The sequence below is a fragment of the Salvia splendens genome, chromosome 12, assembly GCF_004379255.2.
Source record: "Salvia splendens isolate huo1 chromosome 12, SspV2, whole genome shotgun sequence".
NCBI lineage: Eukaryota > Viridiplantae > Streptophyta > Magnoliopsida > Lamiales > Lamiaceae > Salvia > Salvia splendens.
Window position 1 is genome coordinate 20,428,789 of NC_056043.1, and position 13,600 is coordinate 20,442,388.

A 13,600-nucleotide genomic window follows, 5' to 3' on the forward strand; every position below is an offset into this window, starting at 1 on the left:
CTTTGTTATTAGTTGACATTTGTCAAATATTCAAATAAATACGAGTAGCTTTTGAAATTAAATGTGAATTTATTATTTTGTGATAGAATAATTATGTGACTTATATCATTCTTTGTCGTCTATTGGCCCTTAGAACAATATTATATGTAACATCGGTCATTGTCGTTAGTTGACAGTTGTATTTATTATTTGTCGTTAAAGCCACATCGATAGTTGTCGTTGGTTAGCGTCGAACAATTATTGTCACAACGATCTTTATTATTTGTCGTTAAAATTAATTTAACATAAATTTCAAAATATTATGTTAAATTGATTTTTTGATAAAAGTATAACTCTGATACAAAGTTGAAATAAAGTTGTTGTTTTTTATGTTAAAACTCATTTAAATAACTTATTATATACTTCATCCATCCCACAATAAAAGTCACATTTTGTCATTTCGGCCCGTCTCACATTCATATTACACTCATATTTTTTTATAAAATTAATACTCCATCTATTCACGAAAAATAATCTAATTTTTTCATTTTTCTCCGTCCATCAAAATTAGTTTATCACTTCACAATAGTTGCCAAACCTATCTTAATTTATAAAGGGATATTGGCCCCTAATATCATGGAACTTTCAAAAATTGGATTTTTTCCCCCGAACTTTCAACTTGACAAATAATATCACGAACTTTACCTGAATTTTTTATTTCCCACCCGCGAAAAATTTCATAATATTAGGGGCCAATGTCATCTAATGAAGTTATCATTCTCTTTATCTATCTAATTCGAAACCCTTACTAATAAATTATTTATTTATCACTTCCTTAACATTTCCATTCTTAAAATATGCAAAGAGTAATAAAATTTTTTTTCTTCACTTAACATTTCCATTCTAAAAATATGCAAAGAGTCATAAATTTTTTTTCCTCACTTAACATTTCCATTCTTAAAATATGCAAAGAGTCATAAATTTTTTTTTCCACTTGGCAATTTCAAATTTTCATTCAAAAAATTTACTATAATATTTTACTATAGATGAATCAGCATACGTTAATTTCTCTATGTGGAACGAATTAGTTCTTAACTCATGTGTAGATATATTTATGTACAGAGCCAAAATCCCCAAATAATAATGACATAAAAAATTAAATTACATTTATAATTTTTTGCAATTACTGATATGTGGAAGAAAAGAACCAAAATCCAAAAATTAAAATTCCATGAAAAATTAAATTACCGTACAATGATATGTGGGAGAAAAAGAATCAAAATCCCAAAATAAAAATGGCAAAAAAATAAATAAATTACAATTACAATTACATTTTTTTGCAATTAATGATGAGGAAGAAAAGAGGCAAAATCTAAAAATAAAAATGACTTGAAAAAATAAATTTTAGTTACAACTTTTGAAATTAATGATTATAGTGTGAGAGATGAAATTTAGTGAAAATAATGAGAATACAATAAAAAAAAGTACTATCCAATATAAAAAAATAAAATAAATGATACATGTGAGAGTTGAAAATTTGAAGGAAAAATTTCATGAGAATATTTGACAAATGTCAAACGACGACAATGTGATAATTATTGTGCAACGACCGCAAACGACAAATATAGTTGTCGATTACATAAATAAGAGTTTTACCATAAAAATACAAGTTTAGTTTAATTAAATCAGTATTATTATTTTACCAAATAACGAATATACCAAAAGTTAACAGTTTGTTTTTAACAATAAACTAACGACAAAGATCGCCGTGATAACTTCGCTACAACAACCGACATACAACAAAAGAATGTTGTAAGCAATATAATAAGAGTTTCACATTAAAAAAATAAGTTTAATATAAACCCATGTCATAATTAATTTCACCCTCCCCAAATAATAAATTTAACATTAAATTTCAATTTCTGGGATAAAATCATTTGACTTTGCTTATGAGAGAGAGTGTTTTTTATTATATGAACATCAAATTCATGATTTTGAGTAACAAGTAAAACAATAAGAAAAAATAAATTTTTTATGTCAGATTTTGAGCATTAATTGCAAAAGAGGTTCTTAGGGTTGCTAATGCCTCTATAAATTAGAGTTTGAAACTATGCACATTTCACTCGTCCCACTCTCTCAAACAGTTCAAGCAAATGACTTCTAAATACGTATGCATCTGTCCCTCCCTCTCTCTCTCATGTTGTATATTTTCGGATCCTTATTTTGATGTTTGTTATGATATAGGATCCTAAGTCCCTTTAAGAACATCGAATCGGCGTAGTCTCTTTCTGTAAGCAGAGAGATCTAAAAATCGAGTTTCTTTCCTATCAAAAAGAAAACTTAGAATTTGACGTATTTCACTTTTTGTGTCTCATTTTCAGTTCCAACTCTTAATTCTTTGATTCTATTGTTTTCTTTAATTTTAATTTCTTGTGTGTAGGGTTTTACTATAATTTTTAATTTACTTTGCCTTTTGAGTTATTAATCAATTGATATGAATGATTAATCCGAGTTAGTATATATTCTTATTATACAAGTATTGTATTTAATAAATTTGTATAGCATGGTGATTAAGACCATTATAGTATTTCGTAAAGGTGATTCTTGTGTCATTAAAAATTTGAGGTCACATACCTATCTTTACAGTAATAATATTTATACTTGAAATAGCAAATTCATAGTTATTTACTAATTATCACTTGATATTCAATTAATTTTCCGCAATGGTTAGCTTCTACGTAAACAAAGTTGCATATATAAGTTATTTTTTGTCACATTTTTGGTACTTATATTTTTTTGTTACAGGAAGATGTTCTAAGAAGGGCAAGGAATCTCAAGAGAGACACAAGGGTGGAAGTGTACTCGAACATCGACAATCGAAGAAACCTTATAATTGCACAACGATCACAAGGCATGTGGCTAGTCCAGCTTCCCGAGCGTAATGAATCGCATAAGATGGAGAAGGTAAAGATTTCATCTTAAAACCAACTGATAGTGTGCGATATTAATGTAATAAAATTACACTCTCAGCTCACTATAATTAATTACATTCTCAACAATGATTATAGTCATCCATAATGAAGAAAGAGATCATGAAGAGAGCGAACTCAGAAAATGCGAGAAATGATTATGTGAAGGAGCCTTATATTAAGGGCCTGCATAAACAATTTTCTCAGAAAGGACTTACCAACAGAAGCACCTCAACAAGGCCGAGGCCCGTCGCCCTCAAACTCCACCCGCACTGCCATGAAACCGCCGCAAATCCAGCCGAGGCGCCTCGATTTTCCAAGAATCTAAGCTCCCAATCCTTAAATGCAGATCATGTATCCCTGCTCGCCTTACTGTATCTCTTGTTGGCTGTGCCTCTGCCGCAGAAGAAAGCTTCTGCGAGGAAACACCTTCAGGAGGCGGCAAAGGAGGGGGAGGGTTTGAGCATGAGAAGCAAGAGGAGATTGTGAGCTCTCCCTTTGATGGAGAAATGGAGGAATTTCCGCCATGGTTGAATGAGGTTTGAAGATGCAATATGTTCTTGATTGTCATCAACGATGTCCTCTAAATGAAAGGCTTACTTTGTAGTTTAATTCCTGTTATTATGTTTATTTTCATAAAATTGTGTATGTAGGAACTATGATATTAGATCCCTCATTCTTAGCATAGTTATTATGTTTATTTTTGTTGGGTATCAGTGGTGCACACACAAACTTCACATTAGTATGATATTATCCGCTTTGAGCAAAGCCCTCACAGTTTTACTCTTGGGGTACTTCCTAAAGGCCCCATACTAATGGAGTTGGGAAAGCCCTTATATATGCTTGCAACTTTTGTCCATTCTCCAATATGGAATATGGTTTGCTTCACCACAATTTTCCTAAAATTGTGTATGTCGGAACTATGATATGGGATCCCTCATTATTATTAACTCAAGAAACGTATACCAATTAATTAGTATAGAAATGTAATAAGATGCTTCTTCATATATTTTAAGAGATAATACTCATAAATTATTAAATTTGGTTAAATTTTGGTCGGTCTTGTAAGGTGTACAAAAGGCATCTCTTGGTGATGGACAAAATGATGATGGTGTTTCATTAACTGAGATGGATGTTATGGAATCTACCTTGAGACGCGTCCATCTTTAAGCTATACCTTGAGATGTATTCATTACTTGAATAACACTTTTTGTGTATTTCTATTGTCTTCATGCTATACTAATCTCAATTCTACTTTGTAATGTTGGTAATTAGTAACACATCTGTCCCGCTTCATACGCACATGAGACTCGATAGTATCATTCATATTGATGACGTCAATGAAATTAGCCACACAAAACTCTTCGACTTGTCCCAAGAATTGATTCCATCCATTATCTCTCAAATCCTGAAAAGTCCTTTTGGTTGTATCAATCAAAGATATAGCTTGAACGATATTTAGATCCTTTAGTTGTAATATTGTTGACAAATAATTTGTTGTCCCAAGCAACTCTATCACCATGTGTAAAATAAAAACAAAGTCATAATTCTAAATCCTCATATTCAATTTTTTTGATATACCTTTGTTATCCGGATTAGAACCATCTTCATAAACTTACGTTCAAGCACTTTAATTATCGACGACCACATATTTTTTAAACGAAACAAAGTAGTGAAGTGTGAACCCCATCGAGTGTCACCCGGTCGCTTTAAACTTATCTCTTGATTTAAACCTCTTCCCCTTTTAATTTCTCCACTTTTTAGACATTTGACAATATTTTCGTGCTCAAATTGTCTTAGTTTTGACCCTTCTTTGACAAGATGTTGCACATGTGTTGGCAATCATAGTGACAATGTTAAAAAATCACTTACAACACCATGTATTTTTGTAATATTTACCACTACTAGTTGAAGCTGGCTTGTATTTTTATGGTAAAACTTTTATCTTCGTAATTTACAAATATATTTATTGTCATTCTGTCGTCGCACAATAATTATAACTACGATCTTTGTTATTAGTTGACATTTGTCAAATATTCAAATAAATACGAGTAGCTTTTGAAATTAAATGTGAATTTATTATTTTGTGATAGAATAATTATGTGACTTATATCATTCTTTGTCGTCTATTGGCCCTTAGAACAATATTATATGTAACATCGGTCATTGTCGTTAGTTGACAGTTGTATTTATTATTTGTCGTTAAAGCCACATCGATAGTTGTCGTTGGTTAGCGTCGAACAATTATTGTCACAACGATCTTTATTATTTGTCGTTAAAATTAATTTAACATAAATTTCAAAATATTATGTTAAATTGAGTTTTTGATAAAAGTATAACTCTGATATAAAGTTGAAATAGAGTTGTTGTTTTTTATGTTAAAACTCATATAAATAACTTATTATATACTTCATCCATGCCACAATAAAAATTACATTTTGCCATTTAGGTCTGTCTCACATTCATATTACACTCAAATTTTTTATAAAATTAATACTCCATCTATTCACGAAAAATAATCTAATTTTTTCGTTTTGCTCTGTCCATCAAAATTAGTTTATCACTTCACAATAATTGCCAAACCTATCTTAATTTATAAAGGGATATTGGCCCCTAATATCATGGAACTTTAAAAAATTGGGTTTTTCCCCCGAACTTTCAACTTGACAAATAATATCACGAACTTTACCTGAATTTTTTATTTCCCACCCGCGAAAAATTTCATAATATTAGGGGCCAATGTCATCTAACGAAGTTATCATTCTCTTTATCTATCTAATTCGAAACCCTTACTAATAAATTATTTATTTATCACTTCCTTAACATTTCCATTCTTAAAATATGCAAAGAGTAATAAAATTTTTTTTCTTCACTTAACATTTCCATTCTAAAAATATGCAAAGAGTCATAAATTTTTTTTCCTCACTTAACATTTCCATTCTTAAAATATGCAAAGAGTCATAAAGTTTTTTCCACTTGCCAATTTCAAATTTTCATTCAAAAAATTTACTATAATATTTTACTATTGATGAATCAGCATACGTTAATTTCTCTATGTAGAACGAATTAGTTCTTATCTCATGTGTAGATATACTTTTGTACAGAGCCAAAATCCCCAAATAAAAATGACATAAAAAATTAAATTACATTTATAATTTTTTGCAATTACTGATATGTGGAAGAAAAGAACCAAAATCCAAAAATTAAAATGCCATGAAAAATTAAATTACCGTACAACATTTTGCAACTAATGATACGTGGGAGAAAAAGAATCAAAATCCCAAAATAAAAATGGCAACAAAATAAATAAATTACAATTACAATTACATTTTTTGCAATTAATGATGAGGAAGAAAAGAGGCAAAATCTAAAAATAAAAATGACTTGAAAAAATAAATTTTAGTTACAACTTTTGAAATTAATGATTATAGTGTGAGAGATGAAATTTAGTGAAAATAATGAGAATACAATAAAAAAAAGTACTATCCAATATAAAAAAATAAATAAATGATACATGTGAGAGTTGAAAATTTGAAGGAAAAATTTCATGAGAATATTTGACAAATGTCAAACGACGACAATGTGATAATTATTGTGCAATGACCGCAAACGACAAATATAGTTGTCGATTACATAAATAAGAGTTTTACCATAAAAATCAGTGGCGGATGTAGGTGGGGTCGCGTGGGGTCGGCCGACCCCACCGCTAGCCTGGGCGACCCGCCGTAAAATACCCTCCAGCAGCCTCCGACCCCACGGCATCCAAACCTCTGCCCCGTCGCCTACTCTCCGCCTCTGGTTCTTTCGATTTTTGCCGCTGATTTCTAAGCTGTAAAAACTTCCGCTCCAGCATATTAGTATTTGATTTCTTTTAATTTAATTTGGTGGGGGTGGGTTTAGAAATGGGCCTTTTTAATTGACTTAAACTGGAGTACTTTTTATTTTGCAGTCCATGGATATATATACACTATTTTTAGTAAATGTATGTCAGCATTTGTTCCATTATTTCAATTCCAAACTAAGGTAATGCAATTACGCAAAATCAAATTTTAAGTCTAACAGGCGCCACTGAGTGTATGTCATAAGAAATCATAGAATTGTGATATGTATAACAATTATTATTTTTATTATTATTATTATTATTATTATTATTATTATTATTATTATTATTATTATTATTATTATTATTATTATTATTATTATTATTATTATTATTATTATTATTATTTTCACTCACTTTATAGTAAGGATCAAATTTTATATTTCGTAATTTTGTAATGACTATTTGTCTTAATTTAAATAGATATGATAATTGAATTTAATTTTTTTTATTATAATTTAAGTGATCTATTTAAAAATTTTTAATGTATTGGTTAAGTTATTTCACTTTTAGATTAATGAAAAAAAAATCCAAAAAACCTCGAGTCTCTACTAGTTCTTTTAATGTTGAATAAGAACCACAATAATTGAAAAATAATGTGGTAGTAGTTGATAACAATCCAATGACATTGGTATTGATAAAAGAGAAATTAAGGTTGATCATGAATTACGAAAGTCAATTAATAGTTTTGATGTAAACATTTGAGATCGTATTTGTAGAAAATATGTATTACAAAATAATTTTGAGTGGTTTTCAAAATATGTATACTCATAGAAGCTAACTATCTTGCACATATAAGATATAGATATTTATATTTTATGTATTTTTGTTGAAAAATTAATTATTTAAATATTACTCCATATTTATTGACTTTGTTCAAATCGACCCCACGATTATGACTTTCTGGATCCGCCATTGATAAAAATACAAGTTTAGTTTAATTAAATCAGTATTATTATTTTACCAAATAACGAATATACCATAAGTTAACAGTTTATTTTTAACAATAAACTAACGACAAAGATCGCCGTGATAACTTCGCTACAACAACCGACATACAACAAAAGAATGTTGTAAGCAATATAATAAGAGTTTCACCATTAAAAAAATAAGTTTAATATAAACCCGTGTCATAATTAATTTTACCCTCCCCAAATAATAAATTTAACATTAAATTTCAAATTCTGGGATAAAATCATTTGACTTTGCTTATGAGAGAGAATGGTTTTTATTATATAAACATCAAATTCATGGTTTTGAGTAACAAGTAAAACAATAAGAAAAAATAAATTTTTTATGTCAGATTTTGAACATTAATTGCAAAAGAGGTTCTTAGGGTTGCTAATGCCTCTATAAATTAGAGTTTGAAACTATGCACATTTCACTCGTCCCACTCTCTCAAACAGTTCAAGCAAATGACTTCTAAATACGTATGCATCTGTCCCTCCCCCTCTCTCTCTCTCATGTTGTATATTTTGGGATCCTTATTTTGATGTTTGTTACGATATAGGATCCTAAGTCCCTTTAAGAACATCGAATCGGCGTAGTCTCTTTCTGTATAATCAGGATACAACTAACCACCAAAGAACAAGAAGAGTACACGTGATTGTAATTGGAAAAACACAAGCCCTCGATTCATACGAAACAAAGTAGAGAACAAATCAGTACAAAGCCTAGAGAGATCAAGCGACAGATCTTTAAGCCTTGCTGTCAATGCTCATGGGCTCGCTCGCCTCCTTCTTAGCCCCATTATTCGCGAACATGTTGCCATAGAACTTGGCGTGCTTTCACGTTTGTGCTCTCGGCTCTAGCACTTTGGTGCAGAGCTTCTCGGCTTCCTTGTAGTCCTTCAGTTTCAGCTTGCAAGCAGCATTGTTCAACTTGCACGATACTTTGAGAGCTTTGGACTGTTTCTTCTTCTTCTTATCAAATTGCATCAACATTTATCTTTGATTTTTAAATCTAGCCTGATCATGTGTTCTATTAACCGAACCTTCATGTTCTCTAAAAATAGCAAGAGCATTTTTCCAACTTTTAAACCCCGTACTTACAAGTACATCATCTCCAAATCGATCGACTGACATTAATAGGCCTAAAAAGGCAACACCAAAAACCAAATGCCATATCTTTCTCAGAAATACATCATTCCCAAATTCTAATACTCTCTCCGTCCCATAAAAATATGTGCATTTCATTTTTAGAACTTTATAACAATATAATAATATATATCTCATTATCCACTAACGCTACTTTAACTACCATTCTCCCCCTCTCTCTTATTTTACCATACCATTCTCCGTCTCTCTCTTATTTTACCAAGTTTGTCTTAATTCACGTGTCATACTCATTACTCATATTTTTATGGGACGGATGGAGTATATATTCTACCAATAAAGTGGAGTATTAAACTTTAGTCTATATAGAAGAAAAAGAAAATTTATTAAAAAAGGCACCACAGTTTGTGAATAAAATTTGATAAAAATATTAAAGTATTGAACATTTAAACAACTAAGAAAACACAAAATTGATGAAAAAGAAGAAGCATAGCATAGACGCATTGCCTTATTTCATTCGAATTTCGAACAGACGGAGTCACGGGCACAGAATTGCAATTCAAAACAAAAACTGATAAATAATGATACACACTCCACATCCTTCAAAATTTCTTACTTGTGGTGGAAGTGGAACAGCGCGCAGCAGCAATTCTCCGGCAACGAACGGGTGACGGCAAGCGTGGTCAGCAATTTTTATAAAACTAATATATAAAAGTAGGACCAGGTCATACAATTTCTTAAAAGTGAGCCGATCAAATATGGGACATTTATTCATGGACGGAGGGAGTATAAAGTATTTCTTGATTTTATAAAATAAAATTATTAAATTAAAGGCATTTTGTGATAATTTCTGCGATAGTTTCCCTCTCAAAATTTTAAACTCAGAAATTTAAAAGATAGTCTCTCGCACAGAAGAATTTTTGTTGGATCAGGATTTACAAGCTGAAGTAAAGCTTGTTGTGGGAATGGTGGGCAGTTTGCTGGTATAGTACCATGCAGGCCAACGTCGAGCATGTGTTCGGACCGTCGTCGTAAACATGTTTTCTAGGATCCTTACCACCCAAGCGAGGCTGCTAACGCTATAATCGCCAAACAGTTTGTGAATGCTGGTGAAAAATACATGACTCCCATTAATCACTTAAATGTAAATCTCTAAAATATGATATAAGCTAGATGCATATATGCTCCGTTTCATCACAACCTGAAATTGTCATTCATTTAATCACCAAATCTATGTTTTATAGAGTATATCGTTGACTCGACTGATGTTAGATTGCTCTGAATTCGCAATGTCATTGCGTGACTTCAGGTCAAAAAACAATTTTTATCCCAATCGCTCAGTACTAAGGTGTATAGGGCAAGTGGAGTCGAACCCACGTAGAATCGCAGGTTGATCGTGTCCAAATTTAGAAAGCGCATATTCTTGTGGGACGAATTAAAAAGGAAAGAGTGTTATCCTTGTATTATGTCCTCGGCCACGGTTAGCATCATGTTCCCCAGCGGATTACTGAGCTCGGCCTCAACTTCACCGCGTTGCAACTGGGATTGCTCGCCTGAAGAGAACACACGAAAATTGTTCTTAATTTCAATCCAGCTCCGCAATGTTCTTTTTCCAGCAATGACTTCTTCATATTTCGCCTCGTCTCCGCAACATCGTCCCACCTCCCTGTTGCAGCATAAAGCCTTGCTGCACTGTCTTTTGCGTTCGTTTCCAAAATCTGTTCCGCAGCATGGATTCCTCCCCTCAGATCCCTGTTCTTGATGCACGAGCTCAAAACAGTTCTCCACGACTCCAAATAATCATCTGCAAAAGGTGATTCCGCCTCCTCCCACAGCCCAGCTCGACTCAACAAACTGATGATGCACAAATAGTGCTTAGGCCCCGCTCTTACATGATGCTCCTTCATATTCCTCCAGAAGAATCTAGATTTGTCTACCAAGCCACAATGGTTACAAGCAGCGAGAAGAGAAAGGAACGTGACTTGATCCGGGTTCAGCCCATGCTTCAACACCTTGAAATAGACTTGAAAGGCCTCCTTCGCCTTCCAATGGTGACAGCATCCCGTAAGCATAGAGTTCCAGCACATCAAATCACACTTAGGCAGACAAGAAAACGCATATGCAGCAGAGCCAAGCTCCCCGTTTTTGGCATACATATCAACCAGACTTCTGTGTACCCAAACTTCAGCTTCATTTCCTGTCTTCAACACCAGAGGATGCACCATTTCCCCTCGCCTTAAAGTCACAAGGTCAGCACAGGCGGCCAAGGCACTACTTAGAACGAAACTGTCTAAACCTAAACCTTCCTTTGACATTTCAAGGAATAGACTCAGCGCCCCCTCGCTCTCACCTATCCTAACGTGCCCAGCGATCATGTCAGTCCACAGAACAGCATCTTTACGTTCAAAAGAACTGAAAATCTTTCGAGCAGACGCTGAATCACCATTGTTGAAATACATGGACAAGAGTGTGCTGCCAACGTATGCACTACTCATTAGCCCCGCCTTCTCAGCTTGAGCATGAAGCGGCACTCCATAATCACGAGCAGGGAAGCCACAAGTACCAGCAATAATAGCGGCAAATGTATACTCATCGGGTTTCACATGACATGCTCTCCTAAGACGAACAAACATCTCCATAGCCTTCTCCCCCTCTTCATTCTCTGCAAATCCACCAATCATCGTGTTCCAAGACACCAAATCAGGACTCCCAATTCTCATAAAGACATCAGAGGCGGAACACATGTCGCCACGGCTAGAATACATATCAAGAAGTGAGTTATGCAGAGGTAGATCAACGCACGTGCCAGATAAAAGAATCTGAGCATGAACAAGCTTCCCATTATCATAATCTCGCAACTTGTCACAAGCATTCAACGCCAACGAGTATGTGAATGAATTTGGTTTAACCTCATCCTCCAACATACTCTGAAAAAGGTCAAGGCTTTCCTATATCTTCCCATTCTTCACATAGCCCGATATAACCGAGTTCCAAGCGATTGCATCTTTATCCTTCATCCCAGTGAAGACTCTCTTAGCACAGTCAGCATCCCCACAGTTAAAATACATCCCAAGCAAAGACGTCTGAATGCGTACATTGTCCAAGAATCAAGTTTTCGCGCAATGAGCGTGCAACGAAGCGCCAACAGCCAGGTCGCCAAGCGCAACCGAAGCCTGCAAAAGACTCGTGACGGTGGACCCATTCGGCACGTGGCCCTCGTGCGCCAATTGACCAAGCAGATGAAACGCGTGTGGGCGTGATGAGGTCGGCGAGAATAGGCGGCGATCAGGGCGTTGTAAGACACGATGTTTCTGTGAGGCATTTCGTCGAGCAGGAGGTGGGCGTCAACCAATGAGCCGCAGCGAGCGTACATTGAGAGGATGTTGTTGTGTATGAATAGAGGGGTTTCTGTTGGTGGGAGTGTGGAGGTGAGAAGGACGGCGTGGAGGCGGCGGGCTTCACGAAGGGAGGTCGTGGCGGCGCATTTCCGGAGGAGGTGAGATGCAGGGAAAGAAGGTGGCATAAAATGTTTGATCTTTGCCTTCGTCTACGATGAATAGCAAAACGAGTGCATCACCTCAATACTCTCTCTGTATGGAGTGTTTTCCAGTGATTTGTCTACTGTATCTAACTATCTTGTTCGATGGCCTCTCCCCATTAAAAAAAATATGCATTTTCGATTCGAAATAGATTTTAATCTAAAATTGATAAAGTAAGAGAATAATAAAGAGAAAAGTAATAATTAATTTTCAAAATTAGAAAGAGCAATTTTTTGTGGGAGACTGAGAATGAAAGAGTTTATATTCTTATAGACGGAAGGAGTAATTTTCTATCTTTTCATTTGTTTTTGTATTCCTCTACATTTCAATAAGGTAATCTAAAAAAATATTTGACTTTATAAATGAAAGTGAATGAAAAAAATTAATTGAATGAAAATCTTACTTTTATATACTCTACTCGTCCTCAAAACATGGACTTAGTACATAATGTTTTCAACAAACAATAATTCTGCACATTATTTATAATGCAGATCACATATTCAACTAACACTCCTTCCACTGCCTTTTCCTCATCTATCTTACTTTTTTCAATCTCTCTTTTACTTTACCAATTGTATATTAAAACGCGTGTTATTTATAAATTTATCTATTGTTTTAGGACAAGTAGATTACTCCTATTAATTTTATAATAATTGTGAATACAATAAGTTAGTGGAATATGAGTACCACTTACAAAAAACAAATAAAAACGAAATTGGACATTTATTCGGGTCTCATCTGTATAAGAAAATACTCATCCATCCGTGAAAAAATATATCTCATTTTGCTATTTTGGGATGTCCTCGATTTAAGTCGCATTTACTTTTTTATTATAGGTAAATGGACCGAACCATTTAACTAATCCATTATATTCACATTTAGGGATGTCAATGTAACCCGAACCCGCGGGCCGGCTCGAATAACCCGATAAAAATACAGGGTTAGGGTTGTAATTTCACAGCCCGAATTTAAAATCGGGCCATTCGGGCTGACCCATTCGGGTTGTCGGGTTAGGCGGGCTGACCCGTTCGGGTTACGGGTCGGCCCGTCGGGTTGAAGGCTTCTGCACATCGAGCAGTTTTTGTAACGGTCATAACTTTCTCTACAAAGCTCCGATTGAGGCGTGCAATATATCCACGCGAAGCTCTTTCGAAGACGAAGAGAATGATATGTATTAGA

The 13,600-nt window shown here is 33.9% G+C and overlaps 1 protein-coding gene and 1 pseudogene across 1 annotated transcript; one reads left to right on the top strand and one right to left on the bottom strand.

Annotated features, from left to right (window-relative positions):
- Nucleotides 1–2,120: 2,120 nt before the first annotated feature.
- LOC121759230 lies at nucleotides 2,121–3,716 on the top strand. The gene is made up of 3 exons (XM_042154745.1): nucleotides 2,121–2,147; nucleotides 2,785–2,943; nucleotides 3,048–3,716. The coding sequence occupies exons 1-3, from the start codon at nucleotides 2,133–2,135 to the stop codon at nucleotides 3,435–3,437; spliced, it is 564 nt and encodes a 187-aa protein (XP_042010679.1). The 5' UTR covers nucleotides 2,121–2,132; the 3' UTR covers nucleotides 3,438–3,716.
- A 6,368-nt stretch (nucleotides 3,717–10,084) lies between these two features.
- Nucleotides 10,085–12,522, bottom strand: LOC121759228 (annotated as a pseudogene).
- Between the last annotated feature and the right edge of the window lie 1,078 nt (nucleotides 12,523–13,600).